The 12,905-nt window shown below is 33.0% G+C and overlaps 1 protein-coding gene across 2 annotated transcripts in view; it reads left to right on the forward strand.

Moving 5' to 3' along the window:
• EPHA3 (EPH receptor A3) overlaps positions 1–12,905 on the forward strand; it is a 366,605-nt gene that overhangs the window by 88,323 nt on the left and 265,377 nt on the right. For both annotated transcript variants that reach the window (XM_037833928.1, XM_037833936.1), the window contains exon 3: positions 476–1,136. In XM_037833928.1, coding sequence (XP_037689856.1) covers positions 476–1,136 — 661 coding nt within the window. The remainder of the gene's footprint in view (positions 1–475; positions 1,137–12,905) is intronic.

The following is a 12,905-nucleotide window of genomic DNA, read 5'->3' on the forward strand; positions in this document are numbered from 1 at the left end:
TGAATTTTAGGCAGTGGTATTTTTCATTCTCTTTTCTAAAAAGAAAACAAACCAACAAAACAAAAAGAAAAACAAAACACCAGAAAACTCCTAAAGCCAAACTGTACCATTGTGTCATTGATGAGCACTTATTTGAGATTTGGATCTTGGAATGTTTGGCTAGGCTCAACCAATTGTTGAGTGACTTTTTCTTGCACATATGAAAAATTACAAGGCAATTAAAATGTGTTCATCAAAATAATAAAATATTTTTGTGCCAATGAACTCAGAGAATCTTGCAAATAATAAAAACTACACACAAGAATATTATGGAGTTTCTCCATATCATGATTTTTAGTGAGTAACACTGAAGGTTCTGCCTATTTTATTATTTTATAGTCTCTGTGATGCCTTTGATACCCTCACCTTGTATTTATTATTATTCATTATGACAAGTCATTAATGTGCCTCTATTTTTTTCTCTTTGATTCTTCAGTGGGAAGAGATCAGTGGTGTTGATGAACATTATACACCGATCAGGACCTACCAGGTGTGCAATGTCATGGATCACAGTCAAAATAATTGGCTGAGGACAAACTGGGTGCCCCGGAACTCAGCTCAGAAGATCTATGTGGAGCTCAAATTCACTCTAAGGGACTGCAATAGCATTCCACTGGTTTCGGGAACTTGCAAGGAGACTTTTAACCTGTACTATATGGAGTCTGATGATGATCATGGAGTCAAATTCCGAGAGCATCAGTTTACAAAGATTGACACCATTGCAGCTGATGAGAGTTTCACTCAAATGGATCTAGGTGACCGTATTCTTAAACTCAATACTGAAGTTAGAGAAGTAGGTCCTGTCAACAAAAAGGGATTTTACTTGGCTTTTCAAGATGTTGGTGCCTGTGTTGCCTTGGTGTCTGTGAGAGTATACTTCAAGAAATGCCCCTTTACAGTGAAGAATCTGGCTATGTTTCCAGACACAATACCCATGGATTCCCAGTCCCTGGTGGAGGTTAGAGGTTCTTGTGTTAACAATTCTAAGGAGGAAGATCCTCCCAGGATGTACTGCAGTACAGAGGGAGAATGGCTTGTCCCCATTGGCAAATGCTCATGCAATGCTGGATATGAAGAAAGAGGTTTCATGTGCCAAGGTAAGAGTCTTCTCTGTTTCCTTAGAGTGGTATGGCTTCTCACCTGCAAGTTATCATAAAGTAACTGAAAGAAATAAACCTAGACTGAATTCACATGGAAGCAAAGCATGCCTCAAACTGAGCAGAGTCTATTTACAGAATAAATGTATCCCACTTGACATGATGATTCAGAGTTTACTGGAGAAATGTGTTTATGGGGAGCTGCCCTTTACCTAACTAGAAGTATTAAATATGGTATTCTTAGTTTTTCCCTGCTATTTAATGGTTTTAGTAGTCTAAATATAGTTCAACTAGGGAAAAAAATTGGTCTCTTTTATTTGGATGGTAGAAACACTGTTAGCACTCAGCTAATCGAATCTTAACAGATTTAGTTACTGTGGTGACTATTGTTATTTTGCGTTCCTCTACCTCGTAGCAGTATTTACTTCACTGCCATAAAATATGGTATTTTTCTGCATTGACATCTTGTATCAAATAAGTGCTTACTTACAAAACTAATGCTTTAATAAAGAATATTTTATTTTAAACTGCAGAGCTAGTACTTCAGCCTTTAGTACATAGAAGAGTACATGTTTTTGTTTTTGTTTGTTTCTCTATGGTTTAGTACATTTATCTGCTCAGGAGAATATTTGTACCACACCTTAGGTTTGATGCCAATTTGATCGTTAATATAGTATCAGAGAACCAGAACTGTGTCATCAAATTGATTTTTATTAAAAATCTATTTGCAACTAAAGTAGTACAAATTAAAAGATATTTTCCATATAAAATTATGATCTATCAGATGAAAACTCCCATTTAAACACAAAATTTATTATTGAGCATTATGCAAGGCTTTGTGCTTAAGAACACACTGAAATTATTATTTAAATTTAAAATGTAGAAATACACATGAGATCTTAAGTATGTAGTTCTCAGAACTTAGTCTGTTTCAGTACTTTTGTTACTGTTATACTCTGTCAAAGGGAATTGAGCCATTTAGAAATTCATTATTCTCAAGTCCATGTGGAAGAAATGAATATACTTTATATATAAATCATTTCTAACAATGTGAACATAACATTTTGCTTTTGATGATATAGAAGATTTTTTTTAATGACAGCAAATGGTAAACATTAGCCCATATATCTCCATTTAGATGTTATTTTGATCCTTGGAAATCACCATCAGAATGCTGTCACTAAGTATGATTTTGAAAGTTCTAAAATCAAAACAACATACCAGCTGCTACTTGCTTTTATACATGAATGGAAAGGAGTTTCAATAACTATTATATTCCATTTTGAGTTGTATCTATTTCTATGGTATTTGATTATGACATATGGCATTTGTGGGATTTTCTTTAAATAAAATAATGGAGACCTAACTCAGGAGGGATTTTAAAAATGTCCCCTCCCTCCAGTATGATCCCTGGTGAAATATTCTCTGATACCCAACTAGGAGAGGAACAGAATCTTTGCCATTTCAATGTGTATCAATTTGTGTGGAGCTATCTCCTATGAAATATTCCATGGTGCAAGAAAACTAATCATTCATTTTTGGATTTCAAATAATTTCTATATAATGCTTTATGTCTCATTTAAAGTCATAAGAAATAGAAAATTAAGTATCAGTGAGGAAAATAAAACAACATAACATTGTTAAATATAGTTAAATAAAGCAAATAAGTAATTTATATAACATGCTATCTTGAGAACAAACTTTACTAGAAGTTTCAGAAAAAATCGTATTAACTTGTATCAGAAAGGTTCACAATGAATTCAAAGTTGCTACTATTTTTTTTACCTAATTTTAATTTACTAAGCCATTTTTTAAAGTAACCTTGATGCTATTCAATGCTATTACATGTCAAGATTGATCCTATGGATAGTATCATGTGTGTCGAAAGTTTACATCCTTGAATCTTGTAGTTTGTCATGGGCATAATCAGCATGTCAGTAACATAAGAATGTTGTATTATCACAGACTTCCCCCCCAGTAGCTGAAAATACTGGTTTCAGTATGAGACACATGTACAGAAAGCAAGTTATTATAAGAAAAAAGACTTCAAAAATTAAACCGATAAAAGTAATTACAACTGAATCAGAAGTAGCATATGAAATAGAGTATCACTGGAAGAAAAATAAGGGAGAGGACATTTTTAGCTTTGTAATTTAAAAATTGGAGCATGTACTTATGTTTATATCTTGATATATCTTGGTTTTGCTGAGTGAGTTTTGGCTTCTTTCACAATCAGAAAGTCTTTGTGTATTCAGATTATTAGACAAAGTATCAAGGTATTCTACTTTGTTCTGATTTATATGAGGTGTCCTGTGAGTCCTCACCAATTTTATTTTATCAAATGTTTGTTCAGTAAATCAGTTTAGGGCATATTCTAGTAGGTATTGAGAATCTGATATTTAGTAGTTCTGACATCTGTAATAATATAAGCCAGCATGACTTGAGACCTGTAATTTTGTTCTTGTTGTCCGTTGAGGTGGTGGTATTAGTTCTTGTTGCTATAGATCCAGTTTGCTTTTTTCATTTGTTTTTTATAAGCTTGCAGACTGGTCAGAATAGCTTGATATAACTCTTACACAAATCATCTTTTTAGCAGTAGTACTTCAATTCAGTGACACAGAGCAATGTTGATGCTTGGAAAAGATGCAAAGAAGACAGGTAAACAAACTTCCTGTATTTCATGAGATCAGTTTATTTTTATACTAGAAATATTGACTTATTCTTCTCAAAAAAAGATGGAGCTATGCCTTTATATACCCATTACTCCTAGATTCTAAACACCTCTGGACAATGTCATAACACAATAATCAGCAACCACAGTCTTTCAGTGTCCTATCCAAGGAAAAACAAGACTCATTCACTGAATTTAACAAATAATTGTTGATCTCCTATTTCATTCTAAGCACTGTAGTAAAGATACAAAGATTTTTTTTTAACATTCGTTAAGCACTTACTATGTGCCAGACAGTGTGCTGATTTGCCAAGTAAATCCATGGGCATCTCATATATTCCTCAGAATAACCTATCAGTTACATACTGTTACTGTCCTCATTTTTAAACAGCTTTGATAGGTTAAGCATCTTGTTTAAGGTCCCTAGCAAATAAATGTTGGAATTGAGATCTGAAACTAGTCTTAACCTCAACCGAAGGCATTTCCCTGCTGTTCAGTCTGAAGGTGACAGAGACCAGGAAACCCCTCAAAGATGAACATTCTATTGGAATTGGAGTACTGTATTTTGAATGATAAGTAGGGTCTTAAAGAATGGGCAAAAAGTAACTAAGAATCTGTTAATATAAGGTTTAGCTGTATCAACTTATTGCCCACATCTTTCAGTTACTACGTCTTTAAGAAAGAAGAATTAATAGCCAGATTATCATGATATTTTGGAAGAAAATATTTTGGAAAAGCTAAGCTTAGCCAAGTTGACATAAAATAAAATCTGTGTATATCGATTGTCAAGCATCTAAGATATATAAAAAGTCTACCAAATTTAATTAAGTGTTTCTAATGGTCTATTAGTACAAAAAAATAAGTTGTATGCTAGGCACAGGGAAACATAGATGAATAAATCATTGTTTCTGCCTTTGAGGAGATTACAATCTAGTATGGGGAACAGATACATAAATGAAAAATTTTAAGTCAAGACAGACCAATAAATCTTCTACTAGGGATATAATATGCCTTGGCAGAATAAAGGAAGAAGAGATTAGTTTTTAGTAATCTTGAATAATTTTGAAATGTTGAATAATGATGGAACATTTTTGCATTAGGAGTTTAAGGATTTATCACTATTGTTCTTAGAAGCTTTTAGGGGTAGGGAGAAAGGACTAACTACCTTACTCAGTTTACACATCCTAGAAGGCAAAATTTATAATTTGTTTATCGAATCATGGTCTCAACATCTCAAAATGTTTAGTAGTCCCATTCGAGTGTTGTCCTCTGAATTCATGCCACAGGGAGGCCTTATAGAGGTTTTAATTTCATAACCAGGTAATTTGCTGACTTTCAGTAATGAAATATTTTGAATTATCTATCCCATTCTAGACAGAAAGTTCAGCAAGCTGAATGTTGAAAATGTGATAATCTTTATTTGATAGGAAAACAATTGATAAAAATGTTTTGTTTTTAAAAGAATCATCCATCAATATCAGAACTATAAATAAAACCAAAGTGATTGTATTCTTACCACAATATTATACTTCCCTTGAATATAATGCATATTTCACAACAATCCACTTTTCCTGAAATGAGAAAACATAGTGGGGAGTGTCATTTGATCATTTATTCAATTTTGCAGCATTTATTGGACCCCTAAAAGATGCCAAATGCTTTGTTGGATACTAGAAAGAGATGAACATTGTCACTGCTAAATAAGTTTGGTTCTTAGTTTCAAAATATGTGTGTGTATGATGAGGGATGTGGTTTAAAATTTTTTGGTCTCTGTCTCTGATTTGTTAAATGCAACTAAGTAAATAGTAGTTTAACTGAAAAATAAGTTATTAGTATTTATGGGGTATGGAGATATTGGTGTGGGAGGAGATGAGTGATGGGAAATTAAATTTTCTGTGGTAAAATGCTTTTTGTTGCTGGTCTTACTTTCTTTACTAGGGAATATGGGGCACAGGAAAGCTAAGAGTTGAAAAATATGTATCTTTCTCTTTCTCAGTCTGGTTATAGACACAAAATGAGGGAAGAAGAGAATAAATCTTGGTAGCTAACATTTAATTTGAGAATTAGCATGGCAAACAAACTGGAAATAGAAAAAGGCAGCTAAAGCCAGTTCCAGGTAAATAAAGAATACTTATTAAGATAAATTTGGTAAAATAAAAATGGACATAGGGAATAACTACATAAGATTAAACTGATGAGGGGAAATGGAAGTATGAGTAAGAAAAGAAAATCGAGGTCAGATGCGATGACAGTGTGTCAAACGGCATATTGTTTTTAAGCTATGTCAATAAACATCCTTTAAAAAAGATAACATTGAAAAATTAAAATTATAAAAAGACCTATTAAAGCTAATCATCTGCTATTTGCTTTAATCCTTGACAATCAGATTTGATTCATTTCACTTGGGGCATCTTAGTGTTTATTTCTTATGTCCTAGCACAACTCTCTTCGTTGAATTTTCACTTTTCAGTAGGAGGTGTGGAGAAATTTTGCATTAATACCAAGGGAACTTCATGATCTTTATTTCTTTTTTCTTTTTAATCCTGACTAATGAATCATATTATCTACTGCAATTTTGTTTAGAGAGAAGAAATAAGAAAGTTAATGACTTTTTATACAGTCAATTAATCGCATTTGAGGCTGATGCTAGGAGGTTACTGTAAATATTCCTGCTCACAGAAATTTTGTTTAGACTTAGTGTACCAAATACCTTATTAATGTCACTGAAGAATCTTGTTGCTCAGGGCTTTATCACTGAGTGTTCAGTGTGGAATGCTGATTTTATTCCTTGTTCTTTTACATTAGCAGCTTAATAGAAAAGTGTGTTTGATGTGATGTATGACGAGATCTAGACTTTTTGATGACTGTCTGAAACTGTTTGTATCACTTATGACTTACTTCCAGCTTTTACTCTATACTCTGCTCTTTCAATTCAGAAACTCTCTTTTAAATTGACTGTCATGGTTTCAATTAGCAGGACAATTTAAACAGTCTGCTTGCTCTGACAGAAGAGCTAGAGAAAATTGAAAACCTCAGTAGATATTTCGTAGCATCTACCTGAGTCTATGTGTTTTAAATGATTTAGAAATATTTCTTTCCAGTTGGTATTAGACTGGAAGTTCCTTGAGGGACTGCATCTTGCCATTTTTGGTGATATCTTGCCTGAAACCTAGCAGAGTCTTAACTGAATAGGTTCTCAATTAGATAATTACTGAATGAATATTTTCATGCCAACTCTGCATTCTTAGAATGAAAGTGTGAAGAGAACATACTTTACATTAATTATCTTTGAATTCCTCTAGTTCTTTCAAAATACCTTGCACATAAAGATATTCAATTTGTCTAGTTAGAAATGAATGCACTTGACATTCACATACAGTTGCAACAATTTAAGAGTATATTCATCTGAACTATAATTAAAACATTGAAGAAATTAAGTACAGTAACAATATACTTTATATAGTACCTATGAGTTAATATATTTTTTGGAACTTATGAATATTATTTTTCTGCCTTGCAAAACCCAGTTGTCACCGATTTCATACCTATAATAAGGAAAAGATCTAACTATTTTAGAAGAGTTGAAATGTCTTGCATTTACTTTCCTTAAATTTATACACCTTGAACATAAAACATCAATTCATTCTTTAATAGTTGCACTGAAATCATCAGATTTGTTACCCAGAGTTATGAAAAATTTGTCTGCCCTGAGTTTAAAGTGACAACGCTGCATTCCCATTTTGACTTTAGCAGTCATACACCCATGACTTTCAAAGCCGATTAGCTTATTTTAATAAGAAATAAGCTCCTGAAAAGTAATAATGTAAATAAGCTTAAAATAACAAATTAAATAGGAATCCACTCATTCGTTGTGTGACTAAATGGCCTGAATCCCACTTTGCTCATCCACCAAATGAAAGCTATATTACTACCATTCAGAATTGCCAAAGGGTGTATTGCTTAGCCTATTGTATAGTATCTTGTGGTACACATATGCAATGTGATATTATTCAGAAAGTTCTAATGTATACTACAATGTGAATGAACCTTGAAGACAACATGCTGCATGAAATAAGTCAGGCAAAAAGGCAAATATTCTGTGATCACACATATATGAAATACTTAGAAGAAGCAAATTTCATAAAGATAGATAGTTGGTTATGTTTACAAGGGGCTGGGGGAGAAGGATATGGGGAAGTGGAAGAGGGAGTGTTGCATGATGGGCACAGAGTTTCCTTCTGAGTTGATGGAAAGTTAGAGTAATGGATATTGGTGATAGTAGCACAACACTGAGAATGTAATTGACACTACTGAATTGTACACTTGAAAGTAGTTAATATGGGAAATTTTGAGTTGTGGATAGTTATTACAATAAAAAGCTAAAGAAAGGGTATGTTATCACCTTTATTGTCAGTTAGGGTCATTGGTAGGTATTACCTTACTTGCTTTCTTGTTTCAGTCTGTGTTAAAACACATGTATGACAAAATCATTCACGCAGCAGTCCCTCTTACCTTAGAGCTTACACCTTAGAGATACCTTTAGGGAGAGAAAATGTCTTTAATTAATTTATATACTTATGCATTCATTATTCATTCATTGATTGCCCACCTTCATGAAAACAAGATTTTAATTTTCCAAGGAGACTTAATTTTTAGTTCACTTAAACCTTGAGTCTATTCGATCATGGGTGGTATTTCCCCTATTATCTTCTTTTTAGTTTTTATTTTTCTTCTTCTTCTAAACAGCAGTCACTCTTGATTTTTTCTGTCTGTTATTTGGCTTGGTCTCTTAGTGTTTCTAGAAAGGATATTTTTCCACCAGTTTTAAAGAGCAGCCTTGAAGTTATAGATGGGATTTTTATATTGTATGCCCAGAAGGACTTGTAGGTTATAATTGATTCAATTTAGGAGAATACATAGTTTAGGAAATAAGCAAGCCATGAAAACAGCAAAATAAAATAAGAATGCTGCATTTTGAAAACTACCTATATTTTTTTCATAACTTGGTTATGTTCTAACATACCTTTAATAAAAGTCTAGATTGGATAGTTGGAGAGGATATAACAATAAATAATATGTTTGCTTTAAAGGAATCCTGTAAGTCAAAAATACGTAAGACATTAAGTGATAATATTTGTCAAATCATTTTATTTGACTTGGTGTAAAACTAAGATAACTATTCATTATTTTAGGTGCTTATCATGTGTTTAAGAATCACCCAAATAGTAAAACAGTGGAGTAAATGGTTATAGATGGTATGAAGTAAATGTCAAATGTGCTTATCTGAATTGCTTGCATGATATTAGTGGAACTCTTCAATCAAATATGTCAACACACAATCTAAACAGTAATTAAAGTAAAAATTCTTTTCAAATATGAAGCAGACAAAGTAAAGGAGCATATTTGGTATGTGATCTATTTAAGGACTGTAGCTAATTTTTGAGTCCATATGCAAACAAACAGCATAAATTTAAACCTGGATTTGCATGTTTAAGGTACTAGACAGAAATGTGAATTCTCTGTTCTGTGTATATTATAAATTAGATTATTTTGAAAAATAAGAGAAACTTTAAGTGGAAACAAATAACTTTTTGCAGCATTTAACCATGAATGTAAGTGTTTTAAACATTTAACCATATAACTGTGGTTAAATTAGGGGGGGTCAAAAAAAACATCTAACCATTTATATACCCCATAGTGAGAACATTTTAAATGGTCATCAATAAACCACTATAAAAACCTTAAAAATCACAGGCAGTTCTATGAATGATAATAACATTCTTTATCAAGATAACACTAAATAAATAAGAGTTCTAATATGTTTTAGTAAAATATGGAGTCTTTCACTTATTAAAGGTTAACTTTAGTTACATAATCTTACTGATAATGTTGAAAGAGGGAAAAATGGTGAGATGTTACCTCATTCAATAGGTATTTTAATCCTTTTTATCCTAACCTGTACTACCATTTTATAGGTCAATATTCAAGTATATTCCTAAGGGTATAACTGAGTTTATAGTAATCCCTTATCAAGTCGCTGTAGTGTATGTATGCTTTAGGGTATCAAAGTCTTTTTTTTCACTACGCTGTATTTCTTGGGCATTCAGAGGTCTTGTCTAATCTAGTAAGTGGCTTGGAGTTATATGCCCTGGAAAAACATGTTCTTCATATTAATCCATTCCTATGGATGTCAACCCATTGTAAATAGAAACTTTATAGAGGTTACTTCAATTAAGATGTGGTTAACTGAATCAGGATGGGTCTTAATCCTATTACTGAAAGCCTTACAGAGAAGGCCGCAGAGAGAGAAGACCCGGGGAGCAGCCAGAAGCTGGAAGTCAGTGGAACATGGAAGAGGAAGGTGCCACCATGAGCATTGCCATGTTGTGGAAAAATCAAGGAACCCCAAAGAGAGCTGGCCAGTCATAAGATACCAGCCTCTGGAGGAAGCAAGCCTCTAGCCTTTGAAACTTGAGCCCATAATTCATGCTACTAAGCCAACCCATTGTATGGTAATTGTTTTCCCCTGGAAACTAAAAAAGTTTTTTCAAAGATGCAAATAGTAATTTTGGTAACACTTATATGCCAAATGTATAGTCTTTGGGGAACAAAAATAATTTGCCCATTGAGTAGTTTGTTTCAGAGTGTGTGATAAAATATGAATTAAACTTTCCAGGACAGTATTCACTATGGGGATCTAAGACATGGAAAAAAATAATTTAGTTTCAAAAAGGAAAATATCTCTGATTTTACTTGAAATAGTTTCCATCATTGTATTTTCAGTTTCATTTCCAAAATAAGATCGGAACATTGCTTGCCAGACCATTCACTAAATGTCTTTTAAAAATAATCTTATCTGCAAAGTGATTAGAATTTTTGAAGGAAAAGCCACATCTAAGTCCTCTGCTTGTAAGAATTGGAATATTTGTTTTTTTGAATATCTAAAAATTATAATTATTTTGGAATTTTTATGAATATCACTGTTTCAGATAGCTCATGGATCTGTCATGATAATTTACCATCAAGTTCAATTGGACCCTGCAGGAAGTCTTGAAACTTCATTTCTTTAACTTAGATCACTTTGAGTTTTATAAAGGTAGCCCACCTTCATTCTGTTTTACTGAATGTCTTTTTGCTGAAGGTGTCTTTTTAAAGCTTTTATGTTACACGTACTAAGGCTTTTGTAAAGAGCATTCCTCTTCAGTTTTTCAAAATGATGCTCTCTCTTTCTAGCTGTTAGATATTATCAAAACTTCTGTATTTTAAAATTTGAAGAATGCAGCTTTTTTTTTCCCCAGAATAGATATGAAGAATCGATTTTAAGGGAGATTATTGGTATTTTCTTAACTTTTTCAAGTTTTCCCTTCTTTCTTCTTCCTGCCTTCTTCCCTTCCCTTTTTTTTTCCCCAAAATCCATCCAAAGTAAGGGAAAGCAAACCCTTTGCAAAATAAATTAGAACTAGACTTTTTTGCCTCCATTATGAAGTATTCAGATTCTGTAAATGTATTGATAATAGTTCCATAAAGATTGCTTTGTCAGTACAGATTCATTGAACATTTTTCCACCTTTTTCCTAGTGATTTCTCCCCCACTTATGTCTGTGTTTGGAGTTTGGACAATCCCTTATTAGTTCCAGAGCAGAATTTGTAAGAGCTAATAAGGGTTTACATTACAGTTCTGACAGCTGGCACTAAACTTTAATAGAGAGCAATTGTAGAGAGAAGGACAAGTTTTGATAATATTTGAAGAAAGTGCTCTTAAAGTAAGAGCCATTTGGAAAGAGTCATATGACTAGAAAGGCCGCACGTATGCTCTGCTGTTGCAGCTTCTCATCTTCCCAAGATGTGCACAAAACATCCTGTTGGCAGATATCTCAATGCTCACTTAAGGATTCCTCTTTAAGGGAATAAAATCAATGATAGTAAAAGAGTATAAAGTTTGGTCACATTTATATCTACAACTATTCCTATAATCTTCTGAGACATGCAACTTTTTATTGTCCTTTAGGAAAACAACCACAATGTTTACTTCTAATCATGGAGAATTTCTGAGTGGAGTCCCAGAGATCCCAAGGGCAAGTCACCCAAATCAAGAAACTCATACCCCCTAGATGATCAGCCACAGGCTTTGTGTGTTATAAAAAAGAAATCAGAAATCATAATGGCTACTAATATTCAGAGACCCTGAATGTAAAATATTCCTGAATTTTCTGTCTCTGTGGTCAGTTACAGTACCCCAGAACGTTAAAAGAGGATGCTATAATTGATGCTGCTTTTTGACATAAAGATTCACTTTCAACAAGGAAAGAGGAAACACAGGCTATGGCATGAGAAAATACCTTTTTTGAACTAATGCTTAAGAAACATACAAAATTTTGTGAGCTTCAGAAACAAGTCTGTTAATACAAATGGTTGTAAAGGGACAGTTTTGCTTTTCTGATAGTTACTAAGGAGGCAAATCTATATTTCAGAGGTGGGTACATTTGCTTTTTAACTTATGCTGCTATATTGAAGATGGAATCTTTCAATAAATCAATAAATACTTGTTAAGGCTTTATGGCATACAGAATTGATTAGTGTACTGAGTTAAGGAAAAGAGAAATACAGTTCCTGCTCTCAAGCATCTTGGATTCTAATGGGAATAGGAACTGAATCTATGTAAAATGTAAGCAAGAATGTAATGTTCACAAGGAAAAAAAAATGTGCTAAGAATGAAAAACAAATGTTATTTCCAGACACATTGACATGAGCTGCTAAGATATGATAAATGGAGAGGTTTTAATCCCTACAGAGTTAGATATTAATTCATTAATTCATTTTTAAACAAAAATTTAATAAGAGCCTACTATTCCAAGTTCCATTGTATCCACTGTTGATGTGGCACTGAAGAAAACAGTCTAAGTCTTTTCTCTGAAAGAACTTAGATTTTAGTGGAAATATCAAGAAACCAAATGCTAACGCTGAATCAGATTCTTTCTGTTTACTACCCATAGAATTTTAAAGTCTAGACCAGTGGTTCTCAAACAGGAGTAGTTTTGTCCCCCAAGGGACATTTGGCAATACCTGAGGACAGTTTTCGTTGTCACAGCTGGGGGCAGG

The sequence above is a fragment of the Choloepus didactylus genome, chromosome 1 (assembly GCF_015220235.1).
Source record: "Choloepus didactylus isolate mChoDid1 chromosome 1, mChoDid1.pri, whole genome shotgun sequence".
NCBI classification, from domain to species: Eukaryota; Metazoa; Chordata; class Mammalia; order Pilosa; family Megalonychidae; genus Choloepus; species Choloepus didactylus.